The sequence below is a fragment of the Rhipicephalus microplus genome, chromosome 4, assembly GCF_043290135.1.
Source record: "Rhipicephalus microplus isolate Deutch F79 chromosome 4, USDA_Rmic, whole genome shotgun sequence".
In the NCBI taxonomy this organism is placed as follows: Eukaryota; Metazoa; Arthropoda; class Arachnida; order Ixodida; family Ixodidae; genus Rhipicephalus; species Rhipicephalus microplus.
In genome coordinates, this window is record NC_134703.1 from 113290753 (window position 1) to 113314044 (window position 23292).

General features: G+C 41.7%; 2 protein-coding genes across 3 annotated transcripts in view; one reads left to right on the forward strand and one right to left on the reverse strand.

The window, feature by feature from the left end:
- Window positions 1-3502: 3502 nt before the first annotated feature.
- Window positions 3503-23292, reverse strand: part of LOC119172284 (uncharacterized) — a 31270-nt gene continuing 11480 nt past the window's right edge. The window contains exons 6-15 of one of the 2 annotated variants that reach the window (XM_037423335.2): window positions 22791-22945; window positions 20369-20521; window positions 11087-11219; window positions 10634-10779; window positions 8562-8657; window positions 7429-7512; window positions 7190-7337; window positions 5476-5591; window positions 5198-5365; window positions 3503-3631 (exon numbers count right to left, since the gene is read on the reverse strand). In XM_037423335.2, coding sequence (XP_037279232.2) covers window positions 3578-3631; window positions 5198-5365; window positions 5476-5591; window positions 7190-7337; window positions 7429-7512; window positions 8562-8657; window positions 10634-10779; window positions 11087-11219; window positions 20369-20521; window positions 22791-22945 — 1253 coding nt within the window. In that variant the 3' untranslated portion in view covers window positions 3503-3577. The remainder of the gene's footprint in view (window positions 3632-5197; window positions 5366-5475; window positions 5592-7189; window positions 7338-7428; window positions 7513-8561; window positions 8658-10633; window positions 10780-11086; window positions 11220-20368; window positions 20522-22790; window positions 22946-23292) is intronic. The other variant, XM_075893522.1, reaches the window with a different exon arrangement.
- Window positions 14540-17441, forward strand: LOC142813988 (uncharacterized). The gene is made up of 6 exons (XM_075891952.1): window positions 14540-14584; window positions 14683-16033; window positions 16184-16285; window positions 16754-16774; window positions 16850-16933; window positions 17389-17441. The coding sequence occupies exons 1-6, from the start codon at window positions 14540-14542 to the stop codon at window positions 17439-17441; spliced, it is 1656 nt and encodes a 551-aa protein (XP_075748067.1).

A 23292-nucleotide genomic window follows, 5' to 3' on the forward strand; every position in this document is an offset into this window, starting at 1 on the left:
CATCAAGTTAGTTCTGTTCTTCTATCATTTCTTCATAATTTTATGACGCATTTATTCAGTCTCCTGTAAAAGCAATTTTTTATCATGTTTTTCTCATTGCCACAATTACGCTTTTTTTTTTTTAAATCCAGACATTCAAGGTTATGCCACTTCGAACACATTACATTCCCGGGTTTCATTTGTAACTTGCCCGACCTACATGGTCGAATATGCCAAGGCCACCTAAGCCCGAAGCATGTGATAATAAATTTTCTTTTTAGTGGAAACAAAATCGACACTAAGGATGGCAGTGGTAAAATTTGGGTGTGTTAGTTACGGTTCCTGCCAACAATGTTCACAGCACTTGCGTAAGTTACTCTTCGTATTAAATGTGTTCATAGCACGTGCATATCAACAAAAATAATCATGCCCTTTTTTTCCCTCTGTTTCTTCTTTTTTTCTCGTGGTCGATGGCTCGAACAATGTGTTCGGGCAGTGTGCGACTAAAGTGCGTTAAAGGGAACTTCCATGAAATGTTTCAATGAAGTCGGCGTACATGAGTTGGCAAGCCTTTTCCCCTGTCATACAGAAAGCCATCAGAGAAACATTTCAGCTCAAGAATGTGTAAATGTTGACGCAGTCCTTAAAGGGACACTAAAGTCAAATAACAGTTTATGTCAGACTGAAAGTTCAATGCATGACAAAATTTAAAATGACAATAATACCAACAGCAGTGCCCTACTTAGCTGAAAATTAGGGTAAATGCACAAGGACACATTCGCTGCAGTAGGACATTCTCCAAATGGTACCGATGACATCTGATAAACCACCTACTAATAATCACTAGTAGGTAATCGATCTACCCTCACTAAATAAAGAACCTTCTGTGCCTCAAGAGATGCAAATAAATGCTGCTTGTTCATTTCTGTTTGATTCATGAAAAAAAGAACCACCGGACTTTACTATGGGGAATGGCACGAGTGGTTCGAAAATTCGATTTTCGCGTAGTTAAACTGGACAGGTCTTGCCATCTAGGAGGGCGAAGTTGAACAAAACACGTCCGCCATCTCTGAGTCAATGGCAGGAAATTGATCAATGGCCATTGCTGCTGCTGTGGCTCCCGCTGCTTTTGTTCTGTCTACTAGTGTCGGCGATCGTGCAGTAAAGCCAGGCAATGTTGTGCACAGCAACAGTGATGTTAGTCGGTCTGATTCTTGAGGCAGGTAACTTGAAGTGAGCTAAATCAGTGCAGGCCACTAAACCATGATTTTATTTCATAATAAACCCTTCCTTGGCACAAAACTAACACTCTAAGGTTTCGGGACCGCTATCTCATTAATGAACGTCGACTTAATAGTTTCCATTAGTGTCCTTTTAAAATTATATGCATGTGATAGTTATTTGATGAGACAGGATAGCTATGTTACAGAGTTGCGGTATGATTGTGCAACTAATATGCATGAGGCATTGCGAAAACAAAATACCGACGAATATTGATACTTCTTTGTGTTTGTGAAAGCACATTTGGTTGCATACTTCTTTCAGCTAGGCTTTGCGAGGCTGACAGTAGTTCTGAGATAAGTTCTTGCATTTATTTGAATTTTTTTGTGACCTCTCACCGTTTGCTTTATATATGCTCTTTAGCTGGAACATGGCGACACAGTCTTCTTACAGTCCACTGTAAGCTGTAGATCCCGATATAATTCTTTTGGAGCTTCTGCTACTTTTTTGACAGACATTTTGTGACTGATCCACGGGTTATGATGGCACACAAACATTGCATCAAATAAGCAACGAACTATCTGTCCACCCCCTTCTTAGCACTTTCACACTGTTTTTTATTTATGTAAATGTGTGTACACTCTGTTGTTGTGTGTAAAGGTTTGGTATCAAGAGGGGCATTTTATTTTTAAAAAAATAATGTTACGGTGACACATAAAAAACACCTAATGAGGATGAGTTATTTTGAGTCATTCATGATTCACAAGACAGCTACTTCACCACAACACATACATTCCATGTGTGTGGCAGCAGCTCTCAAGATTAATAGTTCACATGCGGAAAGATGCCTTCTGTTGCATGTAGACAAGATCCAAACATTAATTCTTTCTTTTCACAGAACTTGTGGAAGTTTTTTAAACACGAAAGTGTTTTATGCTTGGGTCCACCAAGACTTCACTGACGGATTCACATCACAGATATAACATTGTTATATGTACACCAACAGATAGTAAAGAAAAAAACTGGACTCAAAAGTTCAATTACCGGGAATCGAACCCAGCCCCGCTCCGGTGGTCTAGTGGCTAAGGTACTCGGCTGCTGACCCGCAGGTCGCAGGATCGAATCCCGGTTGCGGTGGCTTCTTTTTCGATGGAGGAGGAAATGTTGTAGGCCCGTGTGGTCAGATTTGGGCGCACGTTAAAGAACTCCAGGTGGTCGAAACTTCCGGAGCCCTTCACTATGGCGTCTCTCATAATCATATGGTGGTTTTGCGATGTTAAGCCCCACTAATATATCAATTAGGATTTCAACCCACAACCCTTCACTCCGCAAAGCACAGCGTGAAACAAATCGTGCACAAAGCTAATGTTTTTCAGCGTAATAACGGCAACCTATTTAGATGCACCATTTGGTGTGGGCAATACCCAGAGCTCGGAGGTACATGTTTTCGTGATCACGGGAAAGATAGCACGAAAGGTGGGCTTTAAAGATTGTTGCCCCGCTCCTTGCAATGCATGCGAGCCCCTAGCTGCACATTGTTCAACAGGGCGTGCACACCCATGCGCGCACGGTTATCTTGTGATGGAGGCAGTCAGTATGTATTGGTCTTTCGCTGCGAGTTTGCATTGAAGTCACAGAGTGCACGAAGGTCCCTTCACTTGCTGCAGCAGCCGTGTTTGCTAAAGGAGTGTGCTGCTCATGCACGAAAAACTAGCAACTGTCAGTAACAACTGACAGTTGCTAGTTCACGCTAATCCTTTGTGTGTTCTTTACGTGCATCTTTGTGCTTGAGTAGCACCATGCAAGTTTCGTGCTGCTTGCTGTTCTTTGCGTGACAATCCAGTCAATTAATATCGCATCCATTTCTTCATGCTTGCGAAGTGAAATTTGTTTGTGAAGAGAAGTTTCACTTTTGTATTGTATATAGAGTAGACTCTCATTCGATGGTACTTGAAGGGACCAAGAAAATATGTTCCATTTAACAGGAGTACTGTTTACTGAGAGATGATCAGGGGTGCAGAATGCAAAGAACAAACTAATCTTGTCAGATGTATTTGTTCCATTTAAGCAGCAGTTCTGGTTGACAGATTTCCTTTTACCGAGAGTCTACTGTACACCGAGTCTTATGATAGAGGGATCAGCTATATTTTTTCTAACAGTCACTTAAGCATCTTGGATATATGAAGCCAACAAATATGAAAATGCAAATGCACCCTTAGCATGTGAAGCTTTATAGTGAAAAATCCAAGTGATTTGCTCACTTTTATTTTTCGCATCTTTTGATTACATTCAGATTGCTTACTTTATCCAATGTACGTTTATTTTCACTGTTCAATTATTATTATAACCCTACCTTTGGGGGTAACAATGCAGCTGGTTAGAACACAGTAGACAGTTCTTTGTGAAATAGATATGACTGCCAGGCACATTCCTGTAGAAACAAAAAAGAAACAGAAAACACTTAGTCATGCATCTGAAGGATAATATCTGTTACGGTTCTACAGCTGATTCAGAAACGGGCATCAATACACTGCAGCTGGCTTCAAGTTCATATGTGTGTGTGTTCATTACACTTATCCCGCTGTGATACATCTGTGCTACATTACCGCCTGTTGGGTTGACCGATTCACACTTGACCGATTCGTCATTTCAGACTTGTTAATTTGTGTGTTCACGCTGAGTTGAATGTCATTCTTGGGAGTGTTGAATGTCATTCTTATAGCCCACCACTTCACATCACAAGTTGTGAAGTGGTGTGGGCATTACGGCCGGCCGCCAATTTTGTCGATGGGCTGCGAAAAATTTTTCTTCACTCATCAATTACATGTACCCATTATGGGGCTTCAGTAAGAAACAGGAGATTTTCTAATGTTGTGTAAGCTAGTGATCAGCTATAGTAGTATATTGTGCTACTAGACTTGCTAGTACTATGTTGTGAACACACTGCTAGCTCCCTCCCATCTTCCACTATGTTTTCTTTTTTTCATTTTTAATCCTATACTTTGTACTTAAGGTTTCAAACTGGATGAATTCCAAGGAGGTCTCTCTATCATGCACCCTTTTCATCCAGCTCTTTCACATCCTCATCATTGCATTATGGTAATCACGACTGCTGTTGTATTCATGTTTAAAACAGGCACAAATCATTTTTATGGTTATTCGAATACACACGTTTCAGAAAATGCTTGTGATAGTTATGAAGTCTAAAGCACCAAAAAGTTAGATAACTGCTTTTCGTCAGATTTTTATCTCTGGAATGAACATTACGATGCTTGTAATCATCAGTTGAAGAACTGAATAATACAGACAAATTAACTTCCAATTAGCAACTTAAGACAGAGGTTTTTAGTTACCGCAAAGAAGCAAATGCCGAAACGATGCTTCACCGTATCGCTGGTTACTGTGAACCTGTCATCGGTGTCGTAGGAAAAAAAGTGTACTGTTGTTTCAAATCACTTATCACCACTACAATAGTTCCTTTATTTATAACTTAATTATTGCAAGTAGCATTCCTTTGACCAGATCAGCAAACACTCAAGTGGTCGTACAGGGAGATGATGTCTGTAAGGGTGATATAATATGTCCAAGCAAAACACACTCTTCTTTCAAAAGCATTCCTACATAATCTCCTACATTTATGCACCATCAAGTCACATATTTGTATTTGTAAGGCTAATAAATGGCTTTTTCATAGTTACACAAATATGTATTCATTCAAGCTTCATTAGTATAACAAAGTTGCATCTTATATGAAAATGAGTTCGTTTTATCCGAAAATTTCTTATAAAGGTTATTCCTAACTATCTATTCAGAGACTGTTTTTCATTTACTTCAATGTAAGCAATATTTCATTATATCAGTGTTGATTATATTGAGGCTTGAGTGTATATGAACGACATAGTAGAGTTTGGTTTTGATTCGTTGCTATCATGAAGAGATGGTATATACATATATTGGTGACATTGTTTGATAGAAAAAAAAAGTAAATAAATCTTACATTTGTTTCGCTGGCTGCTGTCAGACGAAAGCTTACTGTCAAAGGCTTCACGACCTGTACTTTCTGTTTGGCTAATTTGCTGAATGTGGTCTCGTTTATCTTCTCCTCTGGAATGTTGTCATGGAAAGTGAATCCTACTGACGTTCCATTTTCATTGTACCACCTGAACTGTGAACACAAGAAATCAACGGAAATGGGCACGGTATGAAAGCAGTATCAGCATATGTTATATTATAAATATGGCTCAAAACGTGCATGGGGATTATGCTACAACTCACACGAAAATTCTGGACTGTGAGGATGGTGCTCAACTTCGTAGATTTGGCAAGCTCGTTGCGAAAAGCTGTTAGAAACTTAGTTCTGTTGCCAGCGTCTAAGGTACAGGCTTTCAAAGCTGAAAAAGGGTAGTAATGAACGATGTGAATTGATGGCACTGGTATGAAACCTTCGACAGATGTGTACTAGAAAATTCTATAGAAAGTATGGAACATATATAAGACTTGAGAAGCAAAAATATGAAGACCTTGCGCCGCTAATCGAACAAGCTTGGCTTCCTTGGCTCAAGTCGTCTGCGGCCATAATTGTGTCCAGCGTAACTTCCTGACTTGCACAGTTGCAAACTAGGTACATTGATTTTAGGTGTTTTCAAGATTGTCTTGCAGGATATTATTCAAAATAATTGACTGGGGTATGAAGTCATATTTTTGGATGAAAACTATCTTGCACAGCCGGTACATTTTTAACAGTCATTCATCGGATATGGGGGGCTAGAAAGCAACACTAAAAATAAGAATCATTTGAGCATCATTCGAGTAACTATCATACCAAAATACAAAAAAGCCACAATTATAGGTGTCTAGAGAGAAGTTGATACACAAAAAGACACAAATATATGAGACGAATGTTGACACTAGTGTAGAGTTTCCACACTAGATTGATGTGATCACATAGATTTTTTCACAGTTTTTGGCTTGGCCCAGTTATGTTTGATTTAATAAACAAACTATTGTATAATCTTGCACGGAACTGCATGGCGTCATGTCATGTTACTTTATGTCGTGTTGCTTGTCTTAATCGTTTCCCCAGTATTCCAGTCTCGACCTTCGCGAGATATTATTCTTTCCTGTGTTTTGTTAATGCATGTTCGCCCATGCTTGAAACTTCGTTATAACATATTTTTAATATGTGTCACGTGACTACCTCATGTAAAAGCACCAACAGATATCGTTATTTGCCCCGCCGCAGTGGTCTAGTGGCTAAGGTACTCGCTGCTGACCCGCAGGTCGCAGGTTCGAATCTCGGCTGCAGCGGCTGCATTTCCAATGGAGGCGGAAATGTTGTAGGCCCGTGTGCTCAGATTTGGGTGCACGTTAAAGAACCCCAAGTGGTCGAAATTTCCGGAGCCCTCCACTACGGCGTCTCTCATAATCATATGGTGGTTTTGGGACGTTAAACCCCACATATCATCATCAGATATCGTTATGAAATTATACAATTACGCAACTGTCTCGATAGGCCTAATTATGTTTGCCTTCCGATGTCGAATGAACAATTTGCCGGCAATGCACTCGGTTCACAGGATTGTAAGTAAGCCTACGTCTGAGTAGATGTATAACACTTTGCAGGCAAGCCACCTGCTCTGCTGGCACAGCATGTTATGAAGACGTGCTAATGCAGAAGTTCCAATAACACCTATGCTGTTAATAAATTGGAAAAAAAAAATCACATACATTTCTCATGAAGACATACAATTGAGCCCCTTTATAAGAAACACTAATATAAGAGATGTAAGAAGCAAAAGTGTACCTACAGTAAAATACAGGTTGATAAGTAAATGCATTCTAGATACCCTGCTTATAAGAGACATCTCATATAATAGACAAGAGCCGCTGCCTGGAGCATGGCTCTTATAAAGGGATTTACTGTAGTAGGTTTCAAGGCATTTGCTCTAAGCCGAAGACCAGAAGTGCGAATGTTAGGGTGTCAGCTTACGTTTGAAGTTGATGTAGTAAGAGGCTGCTGGCTTCTCTTGTATACAAGCATGTTGGCTGAATACATCTTGGTCAGGCACAAAGGAGTTGAAGTAAAGGTAGTTTCTTATGGTTACATTTTGCTCTGGAAATGCCCAAGACCTTTTATACTGTAAAATCAAGCAATGCGTTTTATGTTGTTTGCTTCTCTGAACTTATTGATCAGCAAAGCTTTGCTAACTATAAAAGTATCCTTGCAACCTGTGTGCTGTCTTGCTCATAGACTGCCTCTTGTATCAGAGAGAAGATGTACTCATTCCTGTACCGATCCATTCTCTTGTCATGCTGAAATTTAACAAAACCACTCTAAAGAACATGTCATACGAAAGCTCATTGTACAGGGTGTTTCAAGAAATGCGTCAAAAGTCCTCAAAATAAGGAAACTGCGATATTTTGCTTCCTGTTTTTGGCGTCACTTTTTCTGTGGTAACAAACATTCTATAATGACCATGGGTATACGGTAAACTTTTTCACGAAAGGCTTCTTGGGTGCCTTCATAATCACCGTAGGGCTGTGCTAAATAGGTGCGGCCTCCTCTCACTGACAACATTCATTGATGAGGGGTTGATTTCGGCCTTCGTACTCTCCTGCCCAAGCCTAGAATGGAGCTGTTCCGTCTCTCCTGCGAAAAGTTCTATACTCATACAGGTTAACTGAGGTTTCAGATAAAGGAGATAGGCAGCTGGGACAAATGAAGAAGTCCTTCTGGTGGAGTCCGTCTGATTTTAGCGTTCCAAGAAGCAGACCTCTTGTAATTTTTTCGGAGTAATAAAATCTCACCAATTTTTCTTGCAAAACTGAAATCGAAACATAGAAGAGCGTAGCTGCTGTATTCTTCGACGACATCCAAAGCGAGTGAGCGTCATATAAACCAGCAATCTTTGTTTCATGGATATGTCCTCTGCACTTACCATGATAGCACACGTGACACATAGTATAATGAACCCAGAAAAACCACTTGTTTTCATAAACATTTTTGTTATTCAGATCATTTGTGCTTTTAACAAATCAATTTCAGTTTTGATAGTGAATTAGATTGAATTTTATTACCCTGTGAAAATTACCATTGGCCTCTCTTTTCAAAAATCCAATACTGACGATGTGGTCTTTGTAGCGAGGGCTCCAATTTTCCCATTCGTCCTGACTTCCTATACTCTAAAATTAAAAAGGTAGTTTCTTTAACTGGTGCTGTACTTAAAGTCTCCAGACACCTTGATGTGTCTGCCAGCTCAAAAAAGATGATTATAATGAAGGCAGCAAGCAAACATCACATTTTCACTTCGAATATTTTTAACGCATTCTCTGAAACAAATCAAACCGTTGAAAATACTCACCAACGAAAAGGACAGCTGCCTTTTTTTTATTGAAGACTTTTCCATGTTTTTGAGCAGCTCTGTCCACGTCTCAGCTTCAACACCCATTACGGTGGCCTGTTAAGCAGTCAACAATCAGGATGTTTTTAGAGCGAAAGCTGTTATCAGATCAGATCACAGGTCACGAGTGGCGCCGCTGCCGCCGTTGTCCGTAACCAGTATAGCAAGAAATAAGAATAAGTAAGAAACACCAAGGGCACAATGGGATTTGAATGCGGGTCCACTGCGTGCCAGCCTAGCATTCTACCACTGAGCCACGCCGGTGCTTGTAAATCGTTTATAAACTGGTCTTAGACAGGCTTGATGTCGGGAAAGGAATCGCGTTTATGTGAGCACTAAAGCGTTTTAAAATATCAAAGGAACAACCAGGCATCACACAATGGGAACCGAGTTCTTTGTCCAATGCACCAACCCATTGCAAAAGCTAGTTCCTGATCACCTTTTAAGTGTGGCACATACCCACTTCAGGCATAATTCTTGGTCGTCGTCAGCCACTGCATAAGAAAGTTCAAAATTCCTAGATATAGTGTGTAGCAGATGCCACGCTTCCTTAAAAAATGACAAAGAAGAGCTTAGTGAATGCCGACCTAATACTAAAAAGTTATAATTATTTAGGGCATAGTGGGTACCCAGCAAGTGCGCTTGTAGCAGTTACCCAAAGAGTGTTTAGAAAAGGCTATGAAAGGCCGCTCTTCCAGCTTTTGCTGTAACTGTGCTGGCCAATTTGCGCAGGCCTGGTGGCTTTTTTTTTACCAAGCTGGCCAAAATTCAATGTGATAGGTGCACATTAAGGTGATGCCTATGTTGTGTATTGTACGGTCGTCATGATACGAAAGCGCAAAATTTGAAGTGGGTGCTTGGTCTTCCACCATACTCGGGAACCATTGATGTGAGCAGTGTTGTGTTGCCATATTATTATTTTCGTTCTTTCTTTAACACGGAAATGTTTTATGTTGAGGCCTACAATGACTTAACTGGCGTATTTCCATCATGGATATGACATAATAAAATATACACTAACGAACTGCAAAGAAAAAAAAGAGAAGGAAAAATTCAACCAGGGCGCGTTGAACCAGCGACCTCACGCTCGTGTGGGCGCAACAATAACCACTACGCCAGAGTGAACCTTCGTCGTGTGGTTAATGGCGAGTGAATTATATACACCATGGACGGCTGTCGGTCCTCAGACCTTAGCAATTTCAGCGAGTTTTCGTCATGAGTAGCGAGATAGCATAACGGGCGTGTCACCCCACGCGTGCATAGCGATGCGCGCCTCCACATGGCGTGTCAAAGTGCGTATAGATGTTTTCTAGTGTGGTGGCTCACTCGGGCACGCGCTTCTATCAAGATTTGGACACTTTGTACCTCTTGTACTTCCACCGCAAGTTGACTATGAAGTTACGGTAATTAAAGAGAGCACAAACGTCACTTCGCTTGCTGCCATGGCCGCGGTTATGAAAGGAGTGGGCTGATCACACACGAAGAAGAATGTGACAGTTGGTCGTGCTCATCCCGTGTATCCTTGTGTATCCTGAGCTTTTCGTGCGTCTTTCTTTCTGTTTTAGCAGCGTGATTTAAGTGTCGAGCTGTGACAGCCATTTGTCTGCGCTCGTTGTGTGTATATATGCTCATTTCGTGCGTTCTTTCTTACATGAAGTGGGCGTTGCTAGTTTCAAGCTGCATGCCATTCTTCGTGGCTGCATGCCATTCTTCGTAGGACATTGTAATTTGTTGCTCTAGCTGTCATTTCTTTGCCCTTGTGGTGAAATTATGCACAAGGCATGCTCAACTACCCCTGTGATAATATGTTTCATTTCGTGTACTACTGATTCCAAAGTGAGGAATCAGCCACGTTTTTTTCCTTCTCTTTTTTCTCAAACTTTTTTTGCAGTCATCTACTCACCTCACCCCCTTTACTAGCCCAGAGTGCCCAGCTAGTCTCAGGAATAGCTTACTTGCCTGTCCTTTCATTTTTTTTTCTTTTTACATCTTCCACAATATTAAAACACCCAAGCACGATGCAGAGGACTTACCTTCCCCTTGTATTGTAGATTTGAGTTGATTCTGAAGAGTTCCTCAGGTGTCTTTAGAGTACCATTGGGGTGGTTCCAGAAATAACCCTTCTGCTTGCCTGCCCACAGGCAGGTCGATTGTGCCATGCTTGAAACATACGTAAAGCCTACAAAGCATCAGAATTAAAATAAACGATATGTATGTTATATTGACAAACACTTATGGACTTGCAAATCTGCATATGAAAAAACGATCACATTCTAATGCTCCAGTGCTTGTTATTTTTTGCTCATCACAACAGCCAAATCGTGTGATGCTGTTTACTTTTCAAGGTGTGTGTTTCTTTTAATGATTTATTATTCAATGGTTGAGGCGCCTGGCTGGACATATATATGACTACTTGTGCATACACGTTGCACAAGTCCTTTAGTTCATATGAAGGGAAGCTATATAAAGGGCTGAGCTTATCTCACCTGTTGTCAGGTCGAATAACAGGGATATAAACTCTGACGTATCGCCCACAGATTGTAGAAGTTGTGACCTTAGGTCTTCTTCTGATGGTCTCATATCAATTCTTGCAAGCTTTAACTCACTATCATACCATACCTGAAAAAAAAAAGAAGAATAGATAGTACAGAACGAATACGTAGTACCCATGAACATGTAGAATTAAGGGCAATCAAGGGATTTGGTGTAGAAGCTTGGGTGTGTTGGTAAAACACTAGAGGGAACTCGTCGCAGTGGAATATGGGAAAAGAAACATGGGACACACATAGGTCTGTCGGGAAAAAATCAAGGTACTCAATTCGGTTCATCACAAGGCTAAATTGCTCTGCCATTGTTAAAGCGTGGGCCACTTTGATTTGACTAAGATTATTGACGTTGATGGCTCCTCGTGGTCTGACGATGACTCTATAGTGCTCCTTTTGTAGACAAGGAAGTCGCGATGCAGGGATGAGACGCTTCTTTACACCGACGAGTGCGCGACCACAGCCGGAGACGCCACGTTGTACCAAACTTGCATGCGCGTCTTGCACGGACGCACCGTGTTGCTTGCACTTCGATATGGCCGTTGTCCAGCCGAATTCAAGGCACTCTTCAGGGATAATGTCCACCCCTTCAACTTGCATAGACATGTTTTGTTCGCAAAAGCACGGCCGCGCGAGGCGCAGCGCGAGAGGCGTTTGATGTGGCCTGGCAGAAAAGTTCCAGAAATTCTGCAGTAAGATCACTCACCGAGAAAAGTCCGGTATTGGTGTGATCGGTAGCCCAAACTGCATCGAAAGACTTGAAGCTCAGCCACAGAAACCACAAAGTTTCATCCAAAATCATTTAGTGAAACAAGAGCCAACGTTTGTACAACCACACTTGAGCTTTTGCAGTAGAAAGACTTGAAATTCGTTCTGTGGGCCCTTACGCAGAGCCCAGTCCTTGGACTTCAGGCATTGAATATAGACAGAACGTGGTGTTCTGTTGCTCTGAAACTCCTTGCAGATCTAACACCGCCCGTCTATTTTTGTGCTAATGCTGTCTTTTGCTGAACGCTTGCACCTTATTAGATTATTCAAGAATTAGGAGCTAGATATGTTTTGACAAATCTTTTTTACCTCTTTTTTTGTTTCAATGCATAACTGCTCAGGAGTTTTATGGCTTTCAACTTCGTCCACCGGGCTTTGCGAGGCAATGAATTTAAAACTGTGCTAGATTGAACTTTTCTAGCACTTTTTTTTTCAATTTGGGTATTGTAAAAATACCTTTAAAACTCAATCCCAGGACGTGCTTAGAAACGACCTCTAGATTCCGCCATTTTTGCATGTCTTGAGAGCATTCTTGGAAGCACGGAAAAACTTCGATGCAGCGCGAATGGAGAGAGTCATGTCTTCAATGGCAATCATTGATTTTTTATGTCGCTTTCCTCCCAGGAAGCTCTCTACATGATACTCCCTTGTATGACCAAAGCATTCTAAACAAAGAAATTTTATATATATTGAGTGTATGATAATGGTTAAATTAAAAAAATGCTCCCTATAGGGAAGTCTGATGCATTTTTGTTGAGTTTTGCTTCTCTAACATTCCAGAATTAAAAATAAGATAGATTCGCTTTGACCCCAAGCACTAAACGTACTAAACTTTCGGTGTTATGTAGCTCGTAGTCTAAAATAATAAAAATAATAATTACGTGGATCTACTGACGCAGTAGTATCTTCATGCACGAATCCGAAAATTTGGTCGAGCAGAATTTCATTATACTTTTTGATGGGTCACGATCACACCGACACCAGCCACATAAATTTCCCAGGTGAGTACTGTGAGCAATGATAAACTTTTACACATAAAAAGGTAGACAAACACCAGCAGTTATCGCTGAATAACAAAAACAACGAAGAGTAGTTTTTGTATACCTACAGAGGCTGGCAAAGTCAAAATGCCACATCTTGCCACATGTCTCATTTTACCCCACTCCACCCTAATACTGTTGAAAGGGGTGTCGCACTAATAACAATGGCACCCCTAGGTCTCGAACATGCTGTTACTTATGAGAGTAGCTCCAGCAAAAGGCTACGGAGTCGGTGGGACAATACGACACATTTATTCGTGTGATATCCAGGTGCACACTATCTTTCAGGCGCAAAGCACCGTATAGGCCAGGCTTTTTGACATCTCCTGTATTCACGGTGTGTCATATCGTCACGGTCTACATCATATCCATCTTAAAGTCAACTTCACATGATGACCTTATCCTGCATTTTGGCGACACCAGACCAACAAAATTTCTGACGCAATCATGACGTGGTGAAGCACCTGAGGATGTTGGTTTGTCGGCGTCTAATGTAGTCACGGTGTGTGATGTATACTCAAGGTTCATCATGAATAACAGGTAATGGCCACAAAAATAGGTGAAATCGCACTACTCGCCACCGGTCCTCTAAAAATCAAGAAGGCAACGGTTGGCCCAACAAATAGCTGAAATAACTTTGCCCACTTTGCCTCACCTTCTGTTAGACATCATATCCAGGTTTTGTGTTAGCTGAAACACCCTTTCCTACAAGCTTCGCTGTTTCTCTGTTTTTTTGTTGTTGTTGTTGTTGTGGTTGGGTGAATGCGGCCGCATCTACCGAGGTTCCCACTTGTAACTTTCAGTAAAGCGATAGACTATACCGTTGCTATTTTATTCATAGGTCTGTTTCTATTGCTATTTATATTCCTATTCTGCTATTCGTATTCATCTTGCTATTCTATTCATACGTCCGTTAAAGGGACGCTATAAAGTCAAACAACAGTTCACATCAGAGTGAAAGCTCAGTGTATGACAACATCTAAAACGACAACATTATCAATCAAAGTGCCCTGCTTACCGAGAAATTTAGGTAAATGCACGAGAACACATGTGCCGCAGTAGAAAATTTTCAAAATAATTCCGATAACATCAGACGGACCGCCTACAATTAATCACTAGTAATCGATTTAGCTGCGCTAAATAAAGAACCTTCTGTGCATCAATAGACACAATAAAATGCTGCTTGTTCGTTTCTGTTTGATTCATAGAAAGAAGGACCGCCGGATGTTACCATGGGGAATGGTGCGAGTGGTTTGAAAATTCAGCTTTCACGTAGTTACACTGGACAGGCTGTGCCATCTAGCGGGGCGCAGTTGAACCAAAACACGTCTGCAATTTCGCAGCCAATGACGGTATGGTGGCTAGAAGGGCAGTGTGACGGTCGCCATATGCATGCCGTGGGAGAGAGGCGCACAAAACGCGATGACATTTTTTACGCCGCTAGAGGCGCGGCGGTCGTCGGGAGCGCGCGAGATCTTCGCAGCTACAGCCATTGCTACAGCTGCTACAGCCACGTGTGTTTGGCACTGTGAGCAAACTTCCGCACGTGCAACTGTTTTTGTGTGACTCCTGGAAGCGCACCATGTGAATGATTGCGGATAGCGACACACTATTACCATGCCAGCGAAAGCAGGTACGTGTTTTGTACCCGGTTGTAAAAGTGGGTACAAGTCGTGTCCGGCAAGGGTGTCGTCGTTTCGAGCTCCCAAGGATGCATTGAAACGGGAGTAGTGGGCCCGTAATATAAAACGGGGCGATAAGGAACTAACCAACGACTGCGTCGTTTGTGAACGTCACTTCGAGGCAACGTTTATACAGAGGACTTATCGTCATGTTATCAATGGTGAGGTGGTTGAAATTCCACGCGATCGGCCGCTGCTAACAGAGGACGCCGTTCCTACAATCTTCCCGGATGCGCCAAAATACCTCACAAAGAAAACGCCGACTAGAAGGAAGGAGAGAAACCTGTGTGAACAAGGTGAGCCCCCGACTAAAAAAAGAAGGACTACTGTAAAGCAGCAGGCGCCGGAAGAAAGTGAACAAGTAATAGAAGCACAACATGCTGCAGAATCGGAGTTTACTGAAGCTGTACATACTGACACGATAGAAGTGGAGCCGCAGAGTGAAGTCAGTGCGGAATACGTGTGCCGGAACATCGAACTTCCTAACACAAGCTGGAACAAACTATCGTTTTCCACTGAAACAAGGACCGTCACTTTCGGCCTTTGCGAGTTAGAGGGTGCCGAGTTGGATCACCTACTGCTGCCGAAATTGGTGAAGTTCGAACAGGCCGTTGAGCAAGTAGGAACAGTCAGTTGTTCCGTTTTTCTTAGGGGCAAGCTGCACCTAAAACGCAATGTTTCCTCACCAGATGAAGCGCAGTTGGCGCTGAACAGCGCACATTCTCTGGTTTTATGTGCTGGCTGTGGTATGAAACCAAACACAGTAGGAAAATATGAGTATTTTGCCGGCTTGTACTTTTCGCCCAAGTGCAGCCTTACATGCGAAAGTAAGGGCCCTTGCATGCACTGCAAGTACCTACGAAAGCTCTTGCAAAATCAGCAATCACGACAGAAACACGGCGTTTCAGTTAAACGCCTTGTAAGGCACGCCAACACTCGCCGCCGTCTGGTAGCTGCTCAACGAAAGCTGCTGAACGTGCAGAGGGAACTCGACATGATGAAGTCTGCCAATGAGCAAATTGGAGATGAGGCACTGAAGGAACGCATTAAAAAGTTGCCTCAGAAACAACAGGTGGCAATTATGGCATGCTTCAGTGCAGCTAAAAGAAAATCGACATGTGGCATGCTGTATGAGAAGAATTGGATCCTAGAGTGCGTGCTGCTTCGCATGAGGAGTCCGAAGCTCTATGAGCACCTTCGGAAGCAGAAAATTCTTGTCCTGCCAAGCCGAACTTGTCTACAGCGTTATGTGCGCAATTTCAAAAGTGGCTTCGGATTTAATGACACTGTGTTTAAGGCACTTAGTGCGAAGACTGAAAGCATGGATGTCTGCAGCGGACATGGTGGCATCATTTTCGATGAACTGAAGCTGTCTGAGCAGTTTGGTGTCAACCAAGCAGGTATGTAGTGCCTACGTTTCTCTACACCCTACACGATTTAAATATGAAAATAATTATTTGATGCAAAAATCACACTCCCTATTTTCAGTAACAGCGCATATGCCAAATAAGTGTTGTCGTGTTAACTACAAGTTTTTGTCATTTTTTTAGGGTTTGTTGAAGGATTTGTTGACCTGGGCAGCTTTACAGCAGACGAGCAAAGATCCACGCCAGCAGACCATGGGATGGTGATGCTTTTTCAACCCTTTCATGGTGAGTAGTTCTGTGTAGTATCTTTCCTGTGCATTCCGTATGATGTGTGAGGCACCAGTTTAACCAAGTTGGAAACCGTAATACAAAACATGTCTTCGCACTAACTAAAACATATGAAGACATTAAAACAAGTGCATCTGTGAAGTGCGTACTTTTGTGTACAACCACGTCAAACAGAGCAACTGTACGGCTTGTCATTTTTGTTTTCAAGTTTGTGAGCAAAAGTGTGCCATATTCTGGAAAATGAGAATTCCTTATTGTTATTTTTCGCAACATAAAGCTCAAATATTAGCTGATTGTCACCTTTTTAATGTATTCTGCCTCAACTTCTCAAAAAATTATTGTTTTTTTTCTAGAAAATTGTGCAAAAATTTCAATTTTTGAATTTTTCACATGCACCTCTAAGGGGTTCAATGTATCGTATTTATTCACGCTTGTTGGCTCTGCTTTTATTTGTTTGTTCTGCAGGGGACTGGACACAGATACTAGGTGTGTTTTCCTCATAAGGAAATATCAAGGCAGACATGCTTTCCAAGCTCCTTCTTGAGGCGATTCTTTTGGCAGAAAAAGCCGGTCTCTTCGTGGACTTCGTGTCGTGTGACGGGGCTACTTGGAATCGCAGCATGTGGAAGTCATTTGGAATCAGTGGTATGATACTTTGTTGAACCTGTAATTTGGAGCACTGAAGTCAGCAGTATTGCAGGGCTAACTGTGTTGAAATAACATTTGCTGGTCCTTGTGCTTAGGAATTTCAACAATCTCATACATACGTACTTTTTTTTCAGCAACTCGGGTGGCATCACGTGCAAGGTGTCACATCCTGTAGACTCTTCAAGAGAGCTGCACTTCTGTTCCGATTTTCCTCATCTAGTGAAGTGCATCCGCAACACGTTTGTCAGCACTGGGTTCACGACTCCGGATGGGCGTGCATGCATTGAAGATATAGAGGTAGCATGGGCCAAAGACAACAGCTCTTTAACACTTAAAGCGATGCCCCATGTAACAAAAGCACATATCCGACCAAACTCCTTTGAAAAGATGAAAGTAAATTTAGCTTTCACGCTTTTCAGTGAGGAGGTTCTGAAAGGTATGTTTCTGTACAGATCGGATGTACCAGAGTTCTCCAGCTCAGTGTCCGCGACTGAACAACTTGTAAGACGCCTCAGTCGGCTAATATCAATCATGACGGCAAGGTGTCCAAAGCTCAGACTTAGACCGTCATCACAAGATGTTTCTGAGCTTGAGGCTTTTCTTGTCTTCTTAGACGCATGGGAAGAAGCTTCCAAAAAATGTGGAGGTGGCTTCATGAGCAAAGGTACTGCTGAGGGTATGAGAGTTACAATACGCAGTACACTCTCACTTCTGCAGTATTTAACGTCGTCAGTGGCGTTTAAATACTTGCTGACATCAAGATTAAGTCAAGACAAGTTGGAAAACTTGTTCGATATAATAAGACAGTATTCAGGTACGAATGACCACCCAAGCACGGGGCAGTTTCTTATAACTGTAAATTGTCTCAGTTTCTACAATCTTGCGCGACCACCAAAGTCTGGAAACTCCCCGGCACAGGTTGTGAACGCTCTACTGGACACGACGTCTTCAGCAGGTGCAAGTAACAGTGCCGTTTTCGGATTAAGAGAGATTATTGAGGACATGCTCCAGGCTGGAGATATAGATGGTGCTGGCGATGCCATTCAGTCTGCTTTTAGAAGCGACCACAGCAGCTATGTGGTAGAGAAAAGTGACAGCCGTTTGGTTTACTACCTGTCTGGTTATGTAGCTAGAAAGTTCAGGACCAAAAATTCTTGTGGCACATGTGCATCAAAGCTAGCCATGAAAAAACAGGATGTAGCAGAAAGTGCAGACAATGAATTCACCAAACATTTTGATCGAGGGGGTTTGTTATATCCTGGGGATGACTTGGCCATCCTTGTGGCAACATTAGAAGAAGCATTTACTTTTTTTTTCTCTACCGAGAAGCTGCAGGCATTCAGTATTCATGATTTCATGTCATTTCTGAGTACCATTAAACTTCATCAAGTTGGCTGTGCCAATCATGGCAAAGAACTAACTGCAAAAATTGTGCAGTTTTTTGTGCTCACGCGCCTGCACTTTTATACAAAGTCGCTGAATAAAGACCGATCTGTCCAGCGGCAAAAACAGAAACACCTCAAGTTGCGAAGGTGCCAGTAAATTTTGTGGGTACTTTCACTTAGAATTCTCAGCTGTGCTGATTGATTTGTTTTAGTGCATTTTTTCGCACTGTGTTGGAACTGATGCATGAGCATGTCAAAAATAAAATGTTTCTGAAGAACCAGCTGGATGCACCGTGCAAACTTTTTACATTTCCAGAAACACTTGCTTAATATACTTAGTGGTAGTAGAATGACCAGAGTGTTGTAGCCTTGTGACACGACACGCACAAGTTGTAAATGTTAAGGGAATGTAACGCCTCTCTTCAAAACATTCAAGTTGCAGCTGCGCAGTTAGTATAGTTCCCGCGTGAACCGGAGCTTGTTTTTTTTTATTGAGTGCGGGGCGTAACTAGGGAGCAACAAGAATAAAATAATTTGAGGAGCACGTCGTATCCGGGACGAACGTCTAACACAAATTTACATAACACGGGCGACTGCCAACTACCCATTCGCCGTATGTATCGCATATCTCGCGCAGACTGGCAACTCAATAAAATTGCTCATTTGCAGCATACATGGGAAGTTTAGCGTGCAACAAATGCATGCCGCATAACGAACAAATATGAAAAAAAAAACATATATATACATACTTGGCCTTCAGCCACGCTCTACCAACACCGCTGCACGCGCTCCCGACGCGCGCAGCGCCACCTAGACCTGCCGCCATGTTTCATTGCACGTATGTGCACCATCTGGCCCCTGCCCGTCACACTGCCCCTTTCTAGCCACCATAATGACGGGAAATTGATCAATGGTCGTTGTTGCTGCTGTGGCTTCTGCTGCTTTCGGTGTGCTGCTACTTTCGCAGTAAAGCCGGGCAACGTTGGGCACGGCTACAGTGACGTGAGTCAGTCTGGTCGGTCCGCTTCTTGAATCGGGTAATTTGAAGTGCGCTAACCCGATGCAGACCACTAAAATGTGATTTTATTTCGATATAGGCCCTTCCTTGGTAAAAAAAAGTATCACTACGAGGTTTCTAGACCACATTTTCCTACAATTTTTCTTTAGTGTGAATTCAAAAGTACCCTTCGCTCTGTATATATATATATATATATATATATATATATATATATATATATATATATATATATATATATATATATATATATATATATATATATATATATATATATATATATGTGGGGGGGGGGGAAAGAAGTGTATACTTAAGGGCTTGTTTTTCCGTGTTTTAACAAATTATTAATGAGCTCTAACAGACAATAATGCCAAGGAAAGGATAGGGAAGCTATCAGAGAATTGTAATGTAAGTGTGAAGAAAGAAAAGCTGCTAAAAAGGTAACTTGCCTTGCTCACGGCAAGTTATCTTTTCACCCACTTTTCTTTCTTTGGTATTATTGTCTGTTAGGTCTCATTCATTGTTCAACATGTCTTCATGTCGGCTCGTGTGACGCTATGATGAATGGGCGACGTGGCCTGGCTCATACGCCATGTTTATTCTATTCTCACTTCTTCCTTCTCTTCTGCTTCTACTCACCATCGCTACCTTCTTACGTCATATATATATATATATATATATATATATATATATATATATATATATATATATATATATATATATAACGGAAAGAAGTGTATACCTAAGGGCTCGTTTTTCCGTGTTTTAACACAATATTAATGAGATCTAACAGACAGTAGTGCCAAGTAATGTACAGGGGAAGTTATTAGAACCAGTGGAATGTAAATAAGAAGAAAGAAAAGTGGATGAAAAAAAAAAAAAAAAATATATATATATATATATATATATATATATATATATATATATATATATATATATATATATATATATATATATATACATTCACGTATACGTCGATGAAATACCGATACGTAAGAATAACAAATAAAATATATAGTGGACAGAATGCACCTTTTTGTAAGAAAGCGAAGCAAAGCCGGCCTTTAGAAATCCACTTCCATCTAGTTGAAACACTGCCTCTTCAACGCTGTAGCTGAACGAAGATGGCATGTTGGGCAGTCGTCCTTTTTTGGGCCTGTACTTGCAGTGCAGTCCCTCCGGGATCTGGGGGTTCAGCAAGAATAATTGAGCATGTGTTCGATTTCAAGCCACAGCACATCATACAAACAGCCACGTCGGGCGACTTCACAGCCAGAGTATGTAGACAAGTACGGATTCAAATCAAGAGAAATTTTGCATGAAAGCAAAAGCACGAAGCTATCGAAACTCATTAAAAGAACAGGCGTCATTTTTCTCGACCCGGTGTTTTACGGCGTGATGGAAAGCCACCCCTCAGAATGTTAAACCCGCAGCTGCCGATTCCAAAAGCGCGGGAATATCTTATAATTTTCCCTACTGAGAAGCCACTATAAAGTAACACTGTCTGGTCCAGCAACGCTGAGCAGTGATTGAGATGCCGATAGCCTTCCTCGCAAGCTGTTCATTATCGTCAATGTTCTGCTGTCACAAAAGCGACTGCAAACAGCTTGCATTTTTACATATTGAACCGTATATATATATATATATATATATATATATATATATATATATATATATATATATATATATATATATATATATATATATATATGTGTGTGTGTGTGTGTGTGTGTGTGTGTGTGTGTGTGTGTGTGTGTGTGGAAAGCAGGTAGAGTAACGTGATAGCGTACTCTAGTACTCTGTATTAATGCTTCCAAGCGCTCGTCGTCACGTAAAGCCCCATAATTTAGCGCGTGCTCGCGAGCCAGGCGCTCCTGGTGCTTCCACTCATCAGCAGGCGCCACTAGCCTTTCAGTTTTCAATTTTTGTGATGTCGCTCATGAGCATCGGGTCGTGTTGAACGCGAAGGTGGCATCCGTGCTTTGCCCAGTATGAACGAAGGTTTATCTGCACATTTTAAAGTTGCATTGCAACACTTTTCCAAGCAACCATCGAATCGCTTATTTAAAGAGGACCTACAGCTCTTCTTCAAGTAGCCATGAAATGGATTCACCAAAGGCCACTTGCTGCCGCACGAATTCACCGTTGCAAAAAGATTCATAACCCATGGTTACAAAAACTTGTCGCGCGCCGTAATTGCACTCTCTCTTCCCACGACCTGAATTCCCGGCCGCGTGCTGCTATTTATTATTTTGCTAGCGTGTTCTTGGGAGCTTCGACTACCGATTGGCAGCGTTTTCAGACCAAGCTCAGAAAGTGTTCTTGAAATGAGCTTATTGCGTCTCAACGCTAACCGCTGCAAACATGTTTTTAGAATACGTCAAGTACGAGCGGAGATAATTTCTGCACGCTATAATTGCTTTCTCTATCCTCCCAACGAGTGCACTGGAAGCGGAGCAGGGAGGGATGGCCCGGGAAAGGAAGTTACGTCACGCGCGCATCACGACCTTCATCACTTTCTTTTTTCTTCTTCGAGCGGGCGGCCTACTTTCAGTATCATCGCGAGTGACAGCGCGGGCTCGTGGCGGCCTCCCGCGGCGGCCTCAGTAACTATACAGCCCACGATGCTCTACTCGGCTTATGTCCATGAATTTGGGTATAAGCCTTGGTCGTTTGGGTTCATGACATAATTTGTAGGAAAAAAAAGAGCGATTTTCAGCTGTGTGAGTAATAAGTATTGATTCCAGGCTGCTTGCTGCGCTCTGATGCTTGGCTCGCGCTGTCTCAGGAGCCTTCATTTCCGATCGCCAGCGCTTTCTTACCATGCTCAAAAAGTGTTGCAGGGCTCCGTTCAGTTGGAAAAGATTATTGAAAAAAAGTGCACTGCTGTTTCAACACTATAGCAACGATTAGCCGAATACAACAGTAAGAGTTCACATCATCAAAATCATACGCGTCTTCGTTTTCGTGCTGTGTGGTGGAGCGAAAAGTTATTTATCGCGACTTTGGTACATAAAAATAGGAGGTATTCGCATTTAATGAGAATAACATGGTTCGTTTTAGCCAGTGCAATCGGCAATCGTTTCATTAATGCAGTTATTTCAATTCGTGGTCGTGGTGGATGTCTGTGCTTTTAAGGAAGCTCCGACGCTAAAACTCTGGCCCCATCGAACTATAAATATGTAGGTCGTCTACTTGCCAAAAGCTAGTTTCTGAAGCTATAAGATTCTTCCGTTTTTTTTACTAATTTATGTTGTTTGGTTAACGAAAATTTTGAATGAGAAGTCTATTCTCACAAAACCATGATGGTAATCATTGCCACTTACATTACAACGGCTGTTTACAAGAGCACCTCGTGATCGCAACTGATTTTTTTTTTTCATTCGTTAACCGAAGATCTCGAGTCCTGCGTGCTATTGTTTACTTTTCTTATGATAGCCTGAAGAATTGTTACCTGAAACGCATCAAAGGGGAACTTCGGGTCTTTCTCGTACCAAGAAACATACATCATTGCGTAAATATCTTGTGCATTGTTATTAATGTCGGGTCCTCTCATTTCGATATAAACTGGCACTCGCTCTTCTCCGCTCGGATAAGAAAATGGTAGGGCTGAAGACAGAAAGAAGAGAAACATTACAAGCAAAGTTCAACAGATAAAAAAACGAAGCATGCAATTCTTATGTGGTGGGAACACTGTTTCATAAGCATTCTGCTATAATGCCTCAACTGATATAAAAAAAAGGAGATAAGGTATGCGTACGCTCCACATCCCACAAGAATATTCATAACTATAGGCGTCATAAAGTAAAATAAACTTGAATGTACCGGATGTTTACGATATCTGGAATTTCCAACGCGTATTAAATAGTCTTTTTTGATTCGTATCTGCTTCCATGATTCTCTATTAAAGGGGCTCAATGTTTGTTTCTTTTATACATGTGGCAAGCGATCAGAAC

Coding starts and splice junctions, on each gene's coding strand:
- LOC142813988 (XM_075891952.1), top strand. CDS start 14,540: ATGATTGCGGATAGCGACACACTATTACCATGCCAGCGAAAGCAG. Junction 16,034..16,183: donor GTTTGGTGTCAACCAAGCAG/GTATGTAGTGCC, acceptor TCATTTTTTTAG/GGTTTGTTGAAGGATTTGTT. Junction 16,286..16,753: donor GCTTTTTCAACCCTTTCATG/GTGAGTAGTTCT, acceptor TTTGTTCTGCAG/GGGACTGGACACAGATACTA.